The 19,733-nt window shown below is 46.1% G+C and overlaps 1 protein-coding gene across 3 annotated transcripts in view; it reads left to right on the top strand.

The window, feature by feature from the left end:
- The window catches only part of Fli1 (Fli-1 proto-oncogene, ETS transcription factor), a 121,380-nt gene that overhangs the window by 53,584 nt on the left and 48,063 nt on the right, over positions 1–19,733 (top strand). For all 3 annotated transcript variants that reach the window (XM_029482123.2, XM_021172154.3, XM_029482124.2), the window contains exon 2: positions 13,384–13,595. In XM_029482123.2, the coding sequence (XP_029337983.1) occupies positions 13,465–13,595 (131 nt within the window). In that variant the 5' untranslated portion in view covers positions 13,384–13,464. The remainder of the gene's footprint in view (positions 1–13,383; positions 13,596–19,733) is intronic.

Below are 19,733 nucleotides of genomic sequence, written 5' to 3'. Positions count from 1 at the left end.
CTCCCAGCCGTGAATCATACAAAGGAAAGAGCCAGAAAGACCTGGGAAGTGGATTCAAGGATCTCTCTCCTACACACCTCAGGAGGAAAGGAGTAACACTGGTGTTATGCCTGCTCAGCTCATCCAGTTGAACTGACAATCTCCCAGAAGAGTACCAACTAAGCCCATTGGCTCAGCCCTTGGTATCAGTTGCTACGAGTAAGGGGATTTGCTTCATGGGGCTGGCTCTCCCTTCTTCTATGGAAGTGGTTCTCAACTTCCTAATACTGTGTGACCCTTTCATGTTGTGGTAACATTCAACTATAAGATTATTCACTTGCTACCTCAAGACTGTAATTTTTTGACTGTTATAAATTGTAATGTAAATATCTGATATGCAACCACTGTGGGGGTCGTGACCCACAAGTTGAGAATTACTGTTCTAGGTGGTTCCACCAGGGTTAGTGAAGGGATGGAAGCAGAGGGCCCCCTTGTGTGCTTGTTTCCTTCAGGGCTTCTGGTGAGTCTGAGAAGTCTGGTTGCTGTGGTAACTGTCACATGAGAAAATTGTGGGTTCAGGTTGTAGTTTCTAAGAAAAAGACCTCCAGTGATTGTTTGACAAGAGTGCTCAGTGGCAAAAAAAAAAAAAAAAAGAGTGCTCAGTGGCTTTGCATTAGAAATAGCCAAAGGATGTGGCTTGTTTTAAAAGAGAACCAAGCTGGGATGGAGAGCAAAGGTCAAAGCTTCTCCAAAAATGCTTGCAGTGCGGAAAGAAGATGTCAGTCAATGGTAGAGGTGTTGGTGAAGAGGAGGGAGAGAGAGAGGGAGAGGGGGAGGGGGAGGGGGAAGGGGAGGGGGAGGGGGAGGGAGAGGGAGAGGGAGAGGGAGAGGGAGAGGGAGAGGGAGAGGGAGAGGGAGAGGGAGAGGGAGAGGGAGAGGGAGGAGAGGGAGAGGAGGAAGGAGAGGAGGGAGAGGAGGGAGAGGGAGGCAAGGATTTTTGCCTTTCCCATCATGCTCTGGGGTTTTTATTCCTCAGAATAACAGATTGTATACCTACTAGATCCTGAGAAGTGTTCAAGCAAAGGAAGGAGGAAAGGATCTGGAAGGCTGACATTGCTTTTCTCTTGATTGGATCAGAATCAGTATATGAGGGGGAAAAAAAGAAAGTTTTTGTGGCCCTAGGAGTCAAAGCAGTACCCCAGAGTTGAAGCCACCTATCCTATCTCCTCTCCTCAATGCTTAAGCAAACTGGCAGCAAGCATGATGTCCCCTGATGGAAAAGCCTCTGCCCCTGAGGAGAGAGCAGGCTGGCAGGTCTACACTGCCTCCTTCTTTCCTCCCATCTTCAGAGTCTTCCATTATCTCTTCAGGTCTTGATTGGGCTTTGGGGGAGACAAACAACCAGTTCTCTGGTATTTCATATGACTGCTACTGCCATCTGGAGAAAACAGGCAGGACAAAGCCCAACAGCAAGACAGAAATCACATCTTCTACTGTGTGTCAGCAGCCTCCCAAGTACAACTCACCTGAGACAGACTTGCCTGTGGGACCTGATTCTGCCCGCTTAACTGAGAATTCTCTTTTATTATCTCCTCCTGTAGCACTCAGGTTTTTAATCCTGCCCTGTATCAGGCCTGGCAGAACAGGGAAGAACAGTTCAAAGTTCTTAACCCCAGTCAGTCAACAGCCTGCCTTCATCCTGCCCAGTCCCACGGCACCATGGAGGTCCACCTTAGGTCACCTCCAGTTTTGTTATCTGGAGAGATTGTCACCTGGTGCTCAGATGGGAGGACATAGCCAGTGGATCTCAACCTATGAGTTCATGACTCCTTTTGAGGTCGTCTAAGATCATTGGAAAATTCAGATATTTACATTATAACTCAGAAGAGTAGCAAAATTACAGTAATGAAGTAGCAACAAAAATAATTTTATGGTTTGGGGGTCTCCACAAAATGAGGGATTATATTAAAGGGTTGCAGCATTAGGAAGGCTGAAGGCAACAGAGCTTTATCAACCCCAGGGTCCCCACTGCCTTCTTACAAAGGCAGACTTCTGCGAGGTCAGATTCATCGAGGTGAAACAGAAAGCAGGGACTAAGGAGATTGCTTAGTCAATACCTGAGTTACTGTGCAGGCATGAGGACCCGAGTTCAGATCCACAACGCCCACATAAAAACCAGATCAGGAGGCCTTTGTCTATAGCCCTAACTCTAGAGACACAGAGACAGGAGGATTCCTGGAACTCACCAGCCAACCAGTCTTGCCAAAGTGATGAGTGCCAGGTCAAAAAGAGGGGGAAGGGCAGTAATATGATCAAAACATACTGCATGAAAAAATTTCAATTAAAAAAAATGAGAGTGATCAAGAAGGATATCTAGCATCAACCTCCATGTGTGTGTGTGTGTGTGTGTGTGTGTGTGTGTGTGTGTGTGTGTGTGAGAGAGAGAGAGAGAGAGAGAGAGAGAGAGAGAGAGAGAGAGAGAGAGAGAGAAAGAAACAGAAAGTAAAACCATAGCGCAAAACATTCTCTTCTTGGGACACAGACAGGTCTAGAATCCCCCATCCTGTGAGTTTCCACATTCAGCACTTTTTTTCCGGCAGTATGATCATGCTCTGTGGGAGGAGAGTTTAACTTTGATCTTTAGCAATGCCCTTTAAATGTGGTTACAGTCAAAAAGTAATGGCGAGGACTCAAAGTCAACAGGCAAAGACACACACAAGCCCAGAGAGAGATGGAGAAGCAGCTGACTGGAGGCCCAGTTAGAAGAGGCCTAGGCTCTGGATCCTGGTGTGTAGCATCCCCTGAGAGGTCACAGAGATCCTGTCCTTTGAACACACTTAGGCCCATCCTCCTAATTTGTTAATCCCAATGAAATCCTTTCATCTGCAAGGAATCCCACTGTCACTGCAATCTCAGGGGAGCACCCCTCTCTGGACCATCCACTGCAGAAGCTGCCTCCCCAGCAAGTGGCAATTTGAGACAGGGATGGTGTCTTTGGATGTTTTGTGCTGCTCTAGCACAATGCCACAGGCTGGCTGTGCTAAAAAGCAAAAAACAAACAAACAAACAAACAACAACAACAAAGTTGGCCTTATGGGTTCTGCAGACTGGAAGATGCCAAAGGGCATGAACTGGAGAGGGGGCCTTGTGCTAATATCATGTCCTAAGTGGCAGAAGAGAGAAACAGAAGAAAGAAGGAGAGTAGAGAAGAAAAGAGAGGGTGAGCCAGAGAGATAACTATTTGGGAGGAAGAGAGCCTGAACTGGGTGCCCCTGTGACTAATCCACTTCTACAAGAGTGACTGTGAACCATTCCTGCAGGCAGATCATCAGGGGATACATCCTCTTAGCAGAGAGAGCAGTCTCGAAAGGGAGTTTGGTGACCAAGGAAATGACTAGGGCAAGCCAGGCTTCCCAAGGCTCTGAGAAGGGCCTGCCTGTGTGCAGCCTGGGATTAGAGGGGACAAACTGAAAATGGCTGCAGAGAGTATGATCCCTGCAGTCAGGCAACTAGAGTTGTCATTCTGGAGCTGAGGAACCCCAGACAAGTCCTGGGTCTCTTTAAGGTTTGGTTTCCGTCTTGGTAGCATGAGGATCCAACTTACATTTTAAAGGGTCATGGTTGCAAAATTGTCTTGGGAACATCAAACAAAAGTTATTCTAGCTTTACTTTTTGGCACAGATCTTGCTAAGTAAGCTAGGCTGGGTCCTCAAACTCTGGATCTTTCTAACCTTAAGCATCCTCAAGCATTAGGCTACAGGTGTGAGCCACCATGCATGGCTATTTAACCTGTCTAGTTTAAAAGTGTGAGTTGGGGGGGGGGGAATACACACCTTTAATCCCAACATTTGGGAATCAGAGGCTGAAGGATCTCTGTGAGTTTAAGGCCAGACTGCTCTACAAGTTCCAGGACAGCCAGGGCTACACAGAGAGTCCCTGTCTTGAAAAACCAAACCAAACCAACCAACCAACCAACCAACCAGCCAGCCAGCCAACCAACCAACCAACCAACCAAACAAACAAACAAACAAACAAAAAGTGGTCCTTGTCCGTTTGGTGATTGGCTTTATGGCACCGGAGATGAACATAGGGTTTTACTAACCTAGGTGAGGACTGTGTTTCTGAGCTACAACAGCTGTTGTCACCTAATGTCCATTGTGTTGTCCTTTTCAGAGAGTAATTCTACAATATAGTCGTTAAAGGAGTTTATCCCAACATTGATTTCCTTTCACTGTGTGAACCTGGAATGGTTATTCTCTGTGCCTCAGTTTCTCCATCTGGTTCATCCTGGTAAAAACCACAGTAAAGGAATATTCAATCACCCTTTGAGTATGGATTTTCTAGACACCAATTAGCTATAGAACATTCCCAAGTTCTATGACTACACACACACACACACACACACACACACACACACAAATGAGTCCCAAAACTCACAGAGATCCTTCAGCTTCTGGTTCCCAAGTGTTGGGGTTAAAGGTGTGCATCACCACTACCTGGCTCACACTTTTAAGTTAGAAAGGTTAAATAGCCATGTGTGGTGGCTCACACCTGTAGCCTAGGCTTGAACCAACTACAGTAGCCCCATCCACTCTATTTAATGGTTTGCTGTTATAATCTGGAGATCAGTTCTGGCTGGTGGCTGGTGGCTGGTGACCTTAGGTCCTCTCTGTGTGGGTATGTGGTCCTTTCCATGCAGATTTATTAACTTTGGACTTCCTTATAACATGATGCTGATTTGTAAGGACTAATATGAAGTGGGTGGAGGCATTAGTACTTTTTTACCATCTAGCCTCTGAGGTCGAGCAAGAGAACTTCTATGACCCTGAATTTGTCGACGCAACCATGAAATTCTGTCTGGCTTCGGGGGTATAATGGTTACCCTGCATTGTGATTTGGATGATTTCTAGTCACCATGGGCATGTGTCTCGGGGTGGAGATATTTCTGAAAAGGTCGAACTGATGAAAACTGCTTTCACTTGAATATGAATAGCACCATCTCATGGGCCGGGGTCCCACTGGAGAAAGTGATCTAGATGTTAGCTTTTGTCTTTCTTGGCAACGGGACCATGAATGCAGTGTGACCAGCCACCTCATTTTTACTGCCACCGTATCCTGCCCAGTATGATGAATGGGATCACCTTAAACTACAAATCAACACAAACTCTTCCCTCTTTAACTTGCTTCCTGCCAGGTATTTTGGTAACAGAAATGAGAAAAGTTGCTGAGAAAAGGGAAGAGAAATAGAATCGGGCTCTTAATGGAGGAGACCATATGGAGATAGTCATTAAGGGGAACTAGAATGAAGTTTAGCAACTGGTGACTGACAGGTGTTTCACATGTTCCTCCTTATCCTACTTTCCATTAAATTATCTTCTCATTCCTTCCCCCTTGGGCCTCTAGCAGGCACATGACTAGTAGTAACTGATGAGGAAGGGGAATCAGAAGGCTCGCCCAAGAGCCCAGCGGGGTCCCTCTCCGAAGTTCATCGCGCCCTGGAGACTCCCACTCTAGGCTGATGCTTCTCCCTGTGCAGAACGGTTTCCAAAGCAATGAAGGCAGCAAGCTCTGCTCCCGAGAGAGCTGTCAGCATTTTGCATGCCCTCAGGTTGACAAGAGAAGGAAGTTCATGTCGTTATGAAAAGAATGCAGCAAAATGCCAAAGCTCCCGTGTTGCCCACGGTGACCCTGAGGAGCGGATATGCCAGAGATTAGCTTTGCAGAGCACTAGTCTGGGAGCCGCTCCGTGGTCCCCCTGAACACGGGAAACGACAGGGAACTTGACATTCCTTTTCCCCATCACCTCCAGCAACATTCATCAGCTACTGAAATTGTCCTTTCAAGGTCCAGGGCAGGACAAAAGCAAAAGAGGAATGGGTCTTTGGGAAATTACTGCCTCTTTGCCCCATATCTTGTGCCCTTCTCTCAGAAAAGAAAACACAGCTTAATAGGGCTGAGAATGAGAAGGAAATCCGGGACTTCTCTTCTGTCTTGTTTCAATCTCCCAGCTCATAGAAGGATGTATGAGGAAAATTTCTTTGGAATATTCCTGAATAGAGTGTAGAGATAGATCACCAGGCACTCTGGATGTCTGTCTTTGCCTTTCTGGAGGTTTTTCCATGTCTGTTTTAGCTAAGCTGTTTAAGAGATGGACTTGGTGGCTCTTCCTTCATCCTATGACAGCGCTTTATTATTCTTCATCTGACATGGAAAGCACCTACTAACCTAAGGATAACAAAAGGTAGAAGATATATTTGTGAATTTAAAAGGAAAAAATGGGTATATGTATATATGTATGAACACACACACTCATATGTGACAAATTCAAAATAAGTGAATTTTGGCTGATGAATCAGATCCCTGCAAGGCTTTTTCTGTCAATTGCCAAATTCGTATTGTGTAAACAGAGTATATGCAAGCAGGCACTACCACTACTGTTTCCATTACTTTGGCCATGGATGCCTCCTACGTTGGTTGTGGAGCCACTGAAAGAGCCTTGTCTCTGGCACCTAGAAGCCCGAAATCAAGCTAGAAAGGGGAAGAAGTCAGGGCCTACGGGGAACACCATCCATCACTTGAAATGAAGATTGGAAATGCGGAATAGTAAAGCACTCTGCTTAGAAGACCAGCATATTCTTGTTTCAGAATCTAACAGTTATCACCAACTGCTAGATCTCTAACCTTTGAAAAATGATCTTTTATTTTATGTCAGTTGTTTTCTTAAGAATGCCAGTCTTATTTCCAATGGCTCCTGGCCATGTAAGACTCAGTGAGCATCCAGCAAGTAGGATTTATCGAGTGGAGCTTTCTTCTTCCCTGCCTCAGACAAAGTCAAGGCAAAGAGTTTGCCAAGGGCTTCTGGTCAGCACTGGGAGAGGCAGGGCATGAAAATGGAAGGCCCAAGCCAGTCAGAAGGAGGGGTGGAAAGGAGGGAGATAGGAAGATAGGAAGATAGGAGATGGGAGGGAGGAGGGAGGGAGGGATGGAGGGAGGGAGAGAGGAAAGAGACAGAGAGAGAGAGAGAGAACTATTCATAAGGGAAGGTACTGTCAGAGAAACAGCATCAACCATGGAAAAAGAGGGGGAAAGATAAAATAGTAGACTTTAAGCTGATGCAGTAGACTTACAGATGACCATGACCTTTGCTCAGGAGAGTAGCAATTGGGTGAGAATAGAACAAGTCATCCCAGGAGCTACTTGATTCCCTCTTGCAATGTTTCTCTACAAGGACTATAAACGATACCAATAAGGATTGTGGGGAGTCCTGAAAAATGGCCACCCACCCACCCACGCCACGGTCAGAGAGCTACATCAGATTCGGATTTAGCTGCTTGCTTCCCAAGCAGGTCTGCTGAGCTTTCTTCGAACACCTGCTACCTAATCCATGCATCCAGCAGACACTCAGCAAGCGAGCAAGTGTCTAACATGCTGGGCCCTCACAGCACTCAGAGGCCACCCTGGTAATGAGGCAAAGGGTGCCTGCTCCCAGGTATTCCCACCCTAATCCTACATAATAGTCAAAGGAGTTCTCATTCACATGTCTCTCTGTCTCCATCTCCCCCTCCCCAACTCATTCATTCAGAGACATGTGCTCATTACCTACTAGGTGCCAGATGCTATTCTAGGCAAAGGACTTGCATGGAATGATGCCATGTCCCCTAAGGGTTTAAATGTAATACTCAGAAGATTAATAAGCTCATGACTCCATGGGCAGTGATGGTTCATGACTGGAAGTCTGGTATGACGTCACTATGGGAATGCAAGATGACTGCAGCTGTGCGGGGGGCTGTTGTGATGCAGGAATCCTAGAAAGAAATCGGCTTGTTCTAACTGAACATTTCAGAGCGTGCTTCTCCATGCAGGGACACTGTGCCCAGTACTGGGGGATTGTGGTTAAAGTAAAATAGAAGAGATACTGAGGATACATAGGGATTCTCCTGGAATAGCCAACAGAGTCTCTAAGGCCTGACTTATTCCTCATTCTCAGGGGAGGAATCTAGTCAGGTTCTCTGGAGCTAGCTGCCTATCTGAATTAGGGTTTCCAGAAAAGCAGGACTAATAGGAGCCAGAGGTTGATGACTAGGTTATAGATAGGCTTATTAGGAGAATTATCTAACGCTTATGATGGCTTGGAACTTTCCAAATGCCCATTTGCAGACTGTAGGACCAAGGAAGTTAGTACTGTGGCTGAGCAAAGATGGTCGAGTGCTGCTATTGTAAGCCTGCGGCTACTGCCAGCCCAGCAGTCCCAAGGCTACATCCTGGGCCCTGATGTCTAAGGGCAGCAAAGGGAAGGCTGTCCCAGATATGACAATGATGGTGATGGTGATGGTGATGGTGATGGTGATGGTGGTGGTGGTGGTGGTGGTGGTGGTGGTGGTGGTGGTGATAGGAAGAGGAGGAGGAGCATCAGAAGCAGCAGCAGCCAATCAAAGTGGCCTCTTATCTTGAGCATTTAGGGAAAAGGCATAGGGAAGAAAGAAGCATTGCTCAGGTTCCATCTGGTCCATCCCTGTCTCATCATCTCCACCCCAAACATTTTCAGGCCATCTCTTGGTACTGGCTTTAAATCTAAAGATGTAATTATTTACTATGCCCCAAGAACACTGAATAGACAATTAGGCAGTTTACCCAGATGACATCATTTTATCTTCATTTACACCCCACCAGGTTAGGGCTTGCTGGCATCCCCAAGCTACAGATGAGAAAACGGAGCTCCTACAGTATAAAGTCATTGCACTGGGAACTACAGGAGCAAAGGATGAAGTTTGGGTTGGCACTTAGAGCCTCCCTGGCTCCAAAGATTGTGCTTGAAGTTATAAAACCCACAAAAATCACTTTCAAAGGACCAATTGTCTAACTGGCAAAACAAACCTTCTCAGTGAGTGGTAGTGGGTCTGTGCCCAAGCAGAGGGCATGGATGGAAACCTCACATCATCTTCATTTTCTCTGTGCATGAACAAGTTACTTCACTTCTCTGAATATCCCTTTTCTTGCCTAAAAAAAAAGAGGTGAAAACACCTCTCACATCACTTGGATGGATGAGTTAGATGTTTCGTGTAAACATAATTTCACTATTAGTAAGTACTTTGCTAAATTGTCTACTGTTTCTATTTTTTTCTATAATTTAACACCCAGTTTATTCGAAGTGATATGGGAACCTTACCTTATCTGTACTAGGAAAGCAAGCTAGTTTTCATCAGAACCTATGTATCAGTCATTGATAGTATACATCTCCTAGCTCCAGCAAAGGATTGGGGGGAAGTGTTGCCCTAGGCCTTAGCAGTCCACTGCTTTGTCTCAGAGCTCAACCTGCTAACTCAAGCAGTCCCTCTGAAAGAACTCTAAGGAAAGGGGTCACCACAGAGTACCACTGTGCTAGAATATTTGACAACTTGGGGCAGGGAACATGCACCACCTTCTAGGTCTGCAGCTCAGGGGTGAGGCACCAGGCCATCCTGATTAGGGGATGCAAAGGTGCTTCTAGGGAATCAACTGTTGAGCTTCTTCTGGGCTCCCTTCTAGTGATCCCTACTGAGGTGCTAAGAAATCTTATAGGTGGGCATTGTACAGGGGTAAGGAACCTAGTTTTAAGCAGCATGGAACCAACAGGTCTTTCCAAGAATAACCTGTGTTTTCTGAATGAAATCATCATTGCCCCACATTCACGGGACATGCGAACTCATTAGAGACCAAGAACAGCAGTGAAGGTGAATCCCCCCATTGGTGTTCCTTTTATATTTGGTCTGCTGTGCCAAAGACAGGTACTTCTCAACATCTCGCCACTAGAGCTGCTTTGACAGCAGCATGATGCTCATTCCTATAAAGAGTTTGAAGTACCCGTTAATAGTTTTGAGTTTAAGCATTAGGAATTTTAAGGTTCAAGTATAGAGCTTTGAGGAGCACATTTTAAGTAGTAGCATTGGCTCATGAAGCACAGCTACAAGAGAGAGGCAGTGCTCCCTGGCACACTCACTCTCACCTGTCTGCCGCAGCTGCACCTTGGTCCTGGCTTCTGCATCTCATTGTCCATGGTGTCTTCTCAGTCTGCAGAAGTGACACAAAGGCCACCACTGCCCAGCACCCATCCCCTCCTCTGCACTCTCCCACTCTCCTGTCTCCATCCTGGATGTCTGTTATCTCCAAAGCAATTTCGAAAGGGTCCTCACTCTCACCGCGGAAGTGGCAGGGCACCCAGGGCATGGTCTCAGGCTTGAATGACAAAGGGGTCCTATTTCCTGGCAGGTATGGCAAGAATGTCCTCCCCAACTGTAATTTTCACATGGGGAAAATTAAATCAGCTTCTTTGGCACCTCAGCCCCCAAATATTTTACTGTATTGCTGTTGGCAACTTATCCTAACTAGGTTGATTTTCAGATTCAGTCCAAAAGCCAAACAGGAAACAAACCTTTTTCTTCGGTTCTTTCTTTCCAGCCTCACTCATCTACAGAGTCTGCTTTCCACAATACTATATGGGCAGAAAGCCCTTTGCTATTAATGATTGTAAATACAATAAATCCCCCAACTGTGTGTGTGCACATAAAGGATGCATGTATGCTGTATGGAGTGTGTGTGTGTGTGTGTGTGTGTTTTAAAAGATCCAGAAATTCAGGACATTTTTCTGGAAGGTTTTCATTGAGTTAAAAAGCACCCCAGTGAACCAGTTAGAACTGTACAGAGGTTGTAGTGTCAAGTCGCAAATGGTTTGACAGATAGGGCAAGGCTGGGTAATTGAAAACCAAGTGACTGAGTGTAGGTTTTTCCATGGTAGAAACACAGCAAGTTCTTGGGGGAAGAAGTGTCAAGTACAAGCTGTATTCACAGCCTTTGGAGGAATGGGATCTGTCTGAGATTAGGCACAGGAGATTGGGGAAGGGTGAGAGCAGTGTGAGGAGAGAACCATCAGTGTACGTGTACCTGGCTGGGTCAGGAGTCAGAGGTATGGGACATTTGGGGATGAATCGGGATACTCTCTTCCTGTGATGCTGCCACTTGACTAAATGACCTTTGATTGGCTCTTTGTTCTAAATAAAGTGTTTATCCTAAAATGAGTTCCATCCCTTCTGCTCTTATGCCAGCTCCATGCTGTGCTGCTGTTTCTTCTGCCTGCAAATCTCACTTCCTTAACAAGCCTCCAAGTCTTAGCTCTCCCATTTGTTCCCTGAGGCAACCTCTTTGCTCTGCATGCTGCACCATCTGTGTGTCCTCCTTGGGCTCAGCATTCCTGCCTGTTGCAGCTTTTAACCTCCTGGTTGGATGGCCGTGATGATAGGGACCTTCTCTTCCCCCACAGCATCCCCATGTCCATCTCTGCCTCCCAGATCGCCTCAACTCTGCCATTGTGTGATTTTTCTGGAACTCTCAAGACTGACTCATGACTAACCAGAGGCATAGTCTGTTCTCTGCAGCAGAAATCTGCTTAGATGTCATCTCTTTCTACAACAGATCTGGGGCTTGTTCTGCTTTTTTTTTTTTTGTCAAAGAGACTCTGATGAATCTTGGGTGGCACCCATATAATGTTAAAGACTCATGCAACCTTCTGAACAGCCATAAGTTCACATTTTTCAACTTGGAGTTAAACACTAAGTGTCCATGTAAAAGTTTAAGTTTGTTTGAGACACAAAGCCAGAGCAGAACCTTAACGGAAATGAAGAGTAGATCTAAGAACCAAAATACAAGTGGACCAGAACCACAGCCTTCCCTTGACACTACCCAGGGGCAGCAGGTGAAGCCAGAAGGGCTCCAGCAGCCTTTAGGTCTGAATGAAGGACATCCAGACATAGCAAGGGTATTTGTTTTAGAGAAGGCATTCCAGGCAGAGATATGAATTATGTAGGGAGAGTAGGCAAACCTCAAGATTTAAAAGGGTCTCATCATCTATCATTCTGTTCTTAAGTAAAGGCAGGGTTGCCATAGCAACATACCACAGGCTGAGTGGCTTAAACAACATAAATTTATTTGCTCACAGTTCTGAAAACTGGAAACCCAAGGTCAGAGTGCCAGCAGGGCTGGCTTCCTCTGAGGCTTTCCGCTCTGGCTTGCAGATAATCTGTCTCCCTACATGCCTTACATGGTCAGTCCTTGGCACACAGCCACTCTTAGGGTCTTTGTGTGTCCAAATCTCTTATTATAATGAGTCAGTTGAGTTTAGAGCCCATCTTCACATTCTAATTTCAAATTAATCATATCCTTAAAGGTCTTATTCCCAAGTGGAACCACATTCTAAGTTGCAGGTGGTTAGGGATTTGATATATAGATTTCGGGGGAAGCAGAATTCAGCATAGAACAAGAACCCAACAGAACCCTTGTTTGAACACAAATGGTCATCACTGCTAGTCTTTCTGGAGTATTGTGCATGCCTAGTGTTGCTATAGCTATTTTCCATAGATGACTCCATCTTTCCTTCCCAGTCGGGTTACATGAAATAGATTATGTAGATGATGAGGCGATTATAGATGGCTGCCATTTCTTCTGAAACATGATCAGCTTGCTTTTGTGTACTGCGTGGCCCTGGGGAATCCTGTCCTCCAGCCTTGGATCCCTGCGGCTAAATGTGATTTGGAATAGTGGGGGGATCTTATCTCCATGCTTTGATCAACAGACAGTCTCTGGAAGGAGTAAGGGTATGTTTCTCAACGCATTACCAAAAGCCTCCCCCGAGTCAGGAGATGGTACAGTGTGAATTGGTAAACCATGGTCTCTTACAGAGACCTTACACTAACTGCCTTTTCTATATATCAGAGCTTCCTCCTGAATTATTTGGCTGAATCATCAACACTAAGATCTGCAGGACATACTCATACCTGCTAGCCAGTCCTCAGCACACCACTGTTCACTCTTACCAAACACTTGAACTACAGTTGCTAATTTAATTCACCTAGTAAGCCAGAAGGAAAAAAAAGACCTATTCGTCCTCACTGACTGGGATCCTGAAATCGACCTAGCTGAAGTTCTGGATTCCCTGATTCCCTTACATAGCTTAGGTCTAGACAAGCTCTCTGGTGGCTCTCCATGACCTCCCTTGTGGGATAAATTCTCATTTTCATCTCTCCTAGCAATGTGGCTATGGCACACGGTTAGTAAAATGTGCTGCTGTCTGTGTCTGGAAGCTAGACCCAACACTGGTATCACCTCTTGCAACTCTATGTTCGGCCACCCGGTCTCCATTCTCCTTTGTGGGGCTTCTAGCTCGCACACTCAACAAGTACCCCTGTTCTAGTGTTCTTCCATTCCAATCTTCAGACTCCTTTCTCCCCAAGCAGGGGTAAGCCTGCGCTGACACTGTGAACAGTTACAGCTTCGTGAGAGGACGGCCCTGTGCCACTGAGATATCTTAGGGTTGGAGTGTCACTGGCTCGGGTGACAATTGATACTGAATTTCCTATCTTTTCTCCCCTCTGGCAGGAGGCTCTGTCTGTGGTGAGTGACGACCAGTCCCTTTTTGATTCAGCTTACGGAGCGGCAGCCCATCTCCCCAAGGCAGACATGACTGCTTCGGGGAGTCCTGACTACGGGCAGCCCCACAAAATCAACCCTCTGCCACCGCAGCAGGAGTGGATCAACCAGCCAGTGAGAGTCAATGTCAAGCGGGAGTATGACCACATGAATGGATCCAGGTGAGCCTGCCAGAGTTGGCCAGTCCTCATGAGGCTGGAAAGCCTGGGCACTAGGACCACCCTGTCAAGCCCGATCTGCACAAAGCAGCAGATGGGTCAGGCCCCAAGACCCCACTGCAGTACTCAGTGCGCTTGCTGTCAAGCTAAGGCCAGGTCCAGTCCTGCAAGGAGAACAGCATAGCAGTAAGATGCTCTTCTTGTGCTGTTGAGGATGTTTTAAGGTCTCTGGGTGGCACTAACCAGAGCAAAGGTGACCCAAAAATTCTTCAAGTAAAAGTGGAAAAGTGGTGAGAAAGACAGACTGTGTGCCAGGAAGCCAGTCTCACACATGGGAAGTGTGGGGGTGGGGTGGAGCGGGGGCATTAAGAAAGGCCAGGTACAACCTTGTTTATGGAACTGGGAAGGGGAACTCAGGGATAAAGAGCACATGAACAAACCCATTGTCAGGCAGCCCCAGTGACAAGCACTACCTCAACATTTTGGCTAATTTATCTAAACCCATCTGAATACCAGCTTTCTCTTGTCTAAGCCAGAGTCAGAACACCAAGCATGTTTATCAAGTGTGTTGTAGGGAAAGGACCCAGGACATTGTCTGCAGCTCCAAAGTGCTCAATGTTAGTGACCACAGACACACAAGAGGGAAAACTTTAGCCTAGTTTATTACCTGATAATTCCCAGTGGATTCCCAGGTAATCCACTTAGCCTGAGGCAAACAGACATGAAAGTAAAAGCAAGTGAGTAAATACAAGACAAGGCCTTGGTTGATAAGCTAGGAATCCAGTTTATTCCACCAGCAGAGGCTGACCCGCAGGACTGCCAGGACACTAAGAATCATCAGACCCATGAGACAAAGCTGATGAGGTGACAATCATTGTCCTGCAGGGATTGGGGACAGGAGTGGCAAGAAGATAAGAAGTTACTGAAATAGCCCAGATAAGGAATCGAAGTTCTGGGCTAGGGTGACAGTAATGATGACAGAAGCCCAGGGAGATACATAAAGAGCATATCAAAGGGGTGGTTGGTTACAAGGGCTCGGACTTAATAAACATTGAGAGGTGGGGACTGGACGCTGCTGAGTCTGGACCTTTGAAAGGGGATGCAGTTAGTGGCGACAGGCAGGTGGGAAGGGGTGATGCCTTGAGGAGGGACGCCCTTTAGCACCCTTTGTGAGCAAGTGGTACAGTCTCTAGATTAAAATGTCTACTGGATTTAGGAAGCCAAAGCCCGTAGGATTGGGACTGGAATTGAGGCTTAGGCATCCTCTCTGGGAGGCTTAACTGACAGTGAGTCATGAGGGAAACTAGTCCAGAGAGGCAAGAGGAAGGAGGGAGGGGGCTGCTGCGGCTGCTGTAAGGGAGTTCCTCCTTGCAGCTGTCTCAGAGCTGCCTTCTAGAACCCTCAGCCCTGCCACGCTTCCATGCCATGAACTAAAACCAGGAAGTGGGACCTTGGCCATCCCTGCAGGGTTCTAGGGTTAGGGGAGCTCAGAGAACCTGAGCCTTGAGCCTCTCCATGCAGAATGATGCTTATGCCATGATTCCAGTAAGTCCATTCTCAGCAGAGTGTAGTTTATCAAACACTTGTGTCCAGTCTTGTATCACTGCTCCCTACTAATCTCCTAGAAGGCCAATATTCTCATCCTGTTACCATATAGAAAGGAAGTCGAGAGAGGCTAAGCTGGCGCCAGCCCAGCCTTTCCGATTGCTTGGGCATCTTGCTGCCTCTCCCTCTCTGCCTGTGCGTCATGGTTCTGCACCACGATCCCATTCTGCCAGCACCCTCTGGTGATAAGGCCAGTTCAGAAAGGACTCCCAAGCTGCCTGAACCACAAGGTGCTCCTGATCCCTACTGAAAAATCTATATGCTAATATTGGAGAGTCTATAGCCTTGATGTACCCTGTATCTAGTTATCATTGCCTGCCAAGCCCACAGTGTCTCTCCCAGCTGCTACAGAGACATCCACACTCCACTCTTCCCCTTCCCTGCCTGAGACCTATTCTCTCAACAGGCAACAGTGAAAGTCATCCATCCTTTCACAACAGTAACCTTCTTGCTCAAAAAACCTTTAGCATCTCATGTCAGAATCTAAAGCCTTAGCTAAGTCCCAGATTCTCCCTGGCTCCTGCCTTCCTCTATGCCATCACACAAGACTCTAGCTGCTCCTGGAAACCATAGCACACTACTACCTTGGCTTATCTTCCCCAAGTCCCTTCTTTCTAAAACATTTCTTCTCCGTTTATTCATACAACTCTCTCGGTTTTTTGCCCATATACTACCTCTTCAGAATCCCTGACACTCCCCGAATCTGAAAGAGTACCCTATCGCTCTCTCTCCCTGGTGGGTTATTCAAGTTGTCTTCTCCCTCACTAGAATCTGGGCAGGGCTTTTGCTCACTGGGCAGGGTTTATGTGTTTCTTCCAGAAAAAAGCTAAATGGGGGCACAGCAGAGCAGGCCAAGGTCAAGTTGCTTCTTCAAGGACATGCCATGTAGGTATGAGCTGAGTCTCCCTTACCTGAAACGTTTGACATGTGTTTCAGGTTCTTTCAAATTTTAGCATGTTTGTTTGCACACAGTGTAACAGATATCTCAGTATGATAATGGCTGTTTTGTATGCATGTGTGCTCGGTGTCTAACAGTAAGACTATAGCCTGGTGCATTTGCATTGGGACTGTGGGCTCTCTCGTGCATCAGGTATGGAATTTTCCTTCTGTGGCCTCATGCTAGTACCCAAAAGGTATTTCAGATTGAGAATCCGAGGAACAGATGTCCATATGGGCGATCCCTGAGGTCACAATGCCCAGACAGGACAGCCCAAGCTCTGCTGAGTTCACCCTGTACTTTTGAAGCATGGGTTCCCTTCTAACGTGTCGGTATCACTGAGCTACCCGTCCCCATCCCTGCCACCTGGGTACTTCTGGGCGATGCTGTTTAAGAGCTAAGAGAATCCTTCAAGGAAAAAGACTCTGGATCCATTTCCAGGTCATGCCTAGCATTGGTCATACAGACACTAGCTGGAAGAAGCCTGTGTAAGCATCCCCATAAGCTGGCTGAATATTTACCTGGCTTTGGATGTACAGTCTCACCTACTGTGCTGAAGCAAAGATCTAGTGGAGTCTAGAGCCACCCAGGTAGGCATAGCCATGGTTTGCACCTAATAAATAGCCTCAAAGCACACACAATAAAGAGCCAGGATCAAAGACTTTCAGAAAGATGCTTTTATTTGGGATGAAACCATATCTAGCATTAACTAAGCATTATTTAACTATGTGAGAGAAATAACACGTAAAAACACCAGGCATGGTGGCATGCCCTGGTGATCCCAGCTGCTGAGGAGGCACACAGCTGGATCTCCTAGGATCACTGGACAGACAGCCTGCTAGGCAAGCTGCAGATCTTATGCCACAAAAAAAGGTAAATGGTTTCTGAGAAACAAAACTCAAAGTTGTCCTTTGGTCTCCAGAGGCATGTACACCAGCATAGAAATGCATGCATATATTTATACACAAAATACAGAGACAGACAGATAGACAGACAGACAGACAGACAGACAGACAGACAGACAGACAGATGAGCAGACAGAGATTTAGAGAGACAGAGAAAGAAACAGGGGCAGAGACAGAGAAACAGGCAAAGAGACAAAGAGGCAGAAGCAGAGGGCTAAGAGGCAGAGAGAAAGAGAGAGAGGGAAAGAAGACAAGAAATGAAATGAATACATAGATGTCAGTCTGTTTAAATTACTCAACCTGAACAGTGCAACTTTCTTATTTTCTGAGTAACACAGGACTTTGTTAGTTTTGTTAGTTGAATGTGTTTTAAAGTCTTTATAGTTTCATACATATATACAATGTATTGTGATTCATACATATATGCAGTGTATTGTGATTCTATTCGCCCATTACTCTCCGTTGCTTTCACTCCAAGACCCTTCTTTTACCAGTTCATCCCCCAGGAAGGAAACAACACTCCCCTCTGCAGCAACGAACAGTTAATATCTCCTTCAGATGGGGCAGTGTCTCATGAGCACTTCCTCTATCAGTGAAGGAAGTTGACGGGTCCAGTCTTCCACCAGTATCCATTGCTTCTGTGTCTCTGTGGTTGGAATGGCCATGTTTTATCTGTGAGTCAGCATTTTAGGACACTCCTCCCTGCTCCCAGCTCTTACATCACTTCATCTCTTCTTCTGCAGGATTCTATAGGCTTAGGGTGTATATAATATAGATCTCCCAGTCAGGGCTGAGAGCTTAGCGGTCACTTAGCCTCAGCATTTGAGTTCCGACACTATCTGTCACTCTCTGAAGGAAGCTTTCATGTTCTAGACTGAAAGGGATACTAGCCTATGGATATAAATATAAATATTTTGGAGACTTAGCAGCATGTCCATTTAGGGAAACAACAGCATTATGTTCTCATTGGGTCCAAGACTCCACCAGCCACAGGCTTTTTACCAGGTTTATGGTACCAGATGTGTATATCCTCTCATGCAGTAGGCTTCCAATCACAGAGTGGCTGGCTACCCACCATATAGTCAAGCCACCGTTGTACCAGTGGATATATAATGCCTGTCAAGTCGTATTGTGCAGCAAGCATGACCACTGGTACACTTTCTCCTCTAGGAGCCTGCATAGAGTCTCTGGCACCACAAATGCCAGCCAGCAGGGAGAGGATTCCCAACTCAATCCCAACTATCTCTTTGTGTCTTGTGACCAAAATGTGTGTCATCTTCATCAGTAGGGTCATACCTTCTATATCTGGTGGGTATCAAGAGTTGCATAGCATTTGATAATTTTCAGAAAGTCCAGTTATCATAACACAAAAAGTAGAGGAGGGCCAATGAGATGGTTTAGCAGAAGGTGCCTGACACCGTGCCTGACGACCTGAGTTCTACCCACCCCCCCCCCCCCCGTCCCCAGAGCCTACATGATAGGATGAAAGAACCAACTTCTTCTAGTTGTCACCTGATTTCAATGCCCATGCGATGGCACGTATGAACCCACACATGTATTTTGCTCAAGCACAGACGCATAAAATACGATTTAAAATGTAGAGGAGGGTGTGTCAATGCTCCAAAGAAGAAAACAGAGCAGGGCAGACAACTTGGAAGTTCTTGGCTTATGGACCAGGTCTGTGGCACCCAGCACTCTGATACAGTGGCCACTAACTAGCCCCATGTTGCTGAGCACTGGGACTGGGGCTAGTCTATGAGTTAGATGTGCTATAATGTAATATGCACATTGGGCCTAAAAGTCTTAATATGATAAAATGTAAGATATCTTGGTGACTGTTGATTCTGCTGAAATAATAATCTTGTGGCTGTATTAAAATATTAATGGATTTATCATATTATCATATATAATATTTAATATATTTAATATGCATTTCTTTCTTATCAAAATATATGTAATATAATAATCAATAACATAGTATATCGATATGTTATGTTAATGAATTTATTCAAATTTATTTCATCTTCTTAGATTTATTTATTTATTGTGCACCGGAGGAGTTCGGTTTGCAAATGTGTATCTGCATCACGTGCATGCCTGATGCCTATAGAGGCCAGAAAAAGGCATCAGATAGATTCCCTGGAATTGACCCTTGTGTCTCAAATATGTAACTCACAATCTACTTGGAGTGGACCATGATGTAGCAGAACATTTCAGATTGCTCAGTGATTCACAGAGCATCCCTACAAAGTTCTTTCAAAAGCACGGGTCTCTGGGTTCCTTCTTCACGCTTATTTACACTCCACAGATGTCCGTGTCTCGGGCAGGAAGGAAGTACTCCTTGCCTCTGAAGCTGCAATACGCTCTTCCCTTTTACCCTAGCAGCAAGCCCTCTAGACCAGGGTCAAAGGGTCATTCAGAGGGGCTGAGATCTGAGGCGAGAGGTTGTCTGGGCTGCCTGAGTCGTGGGAGTTTACTCTGCCTCCCTTCCACTCCTGTTGTGGCTGAGTCTGGTTCTCTGGGTTGCCCTCCAAACAGCACAGCCCATAGGTTCTGTGTTGGATATAAACTTCAGAAACTTGATCCAAGCTGTGGTTTGCAAATAACTCTCAGCTGCATCCTGTCTCGACCATGGGAATTGGAGAAAACAGTGCATGAGGGAAACACTAACAGTTCGTGAGGGAGAAAACTGAA

The sequence above is a fragment of the Mus caroli genome, unplaced genomic scaffold, assembly GCF_978045245.1.
Source record: "Mus caroli unplaced genomic scaffold, Mus_caroli_1 scaffold_11, whole genome shotgun sequence".
In the NCBI taxonomy this organism is placed as follows: domain Eukaryota; kingdom Metazoa; phylum Chordata; class Mammalia; order Rodentia; family Muridae; genus Mus; species Mus caroli.
The sequence above is the reverse complement of the archived record's forward strand: the minus strand, read 5'-3'. Positions and strand labels throughout refer to the sequence as shown.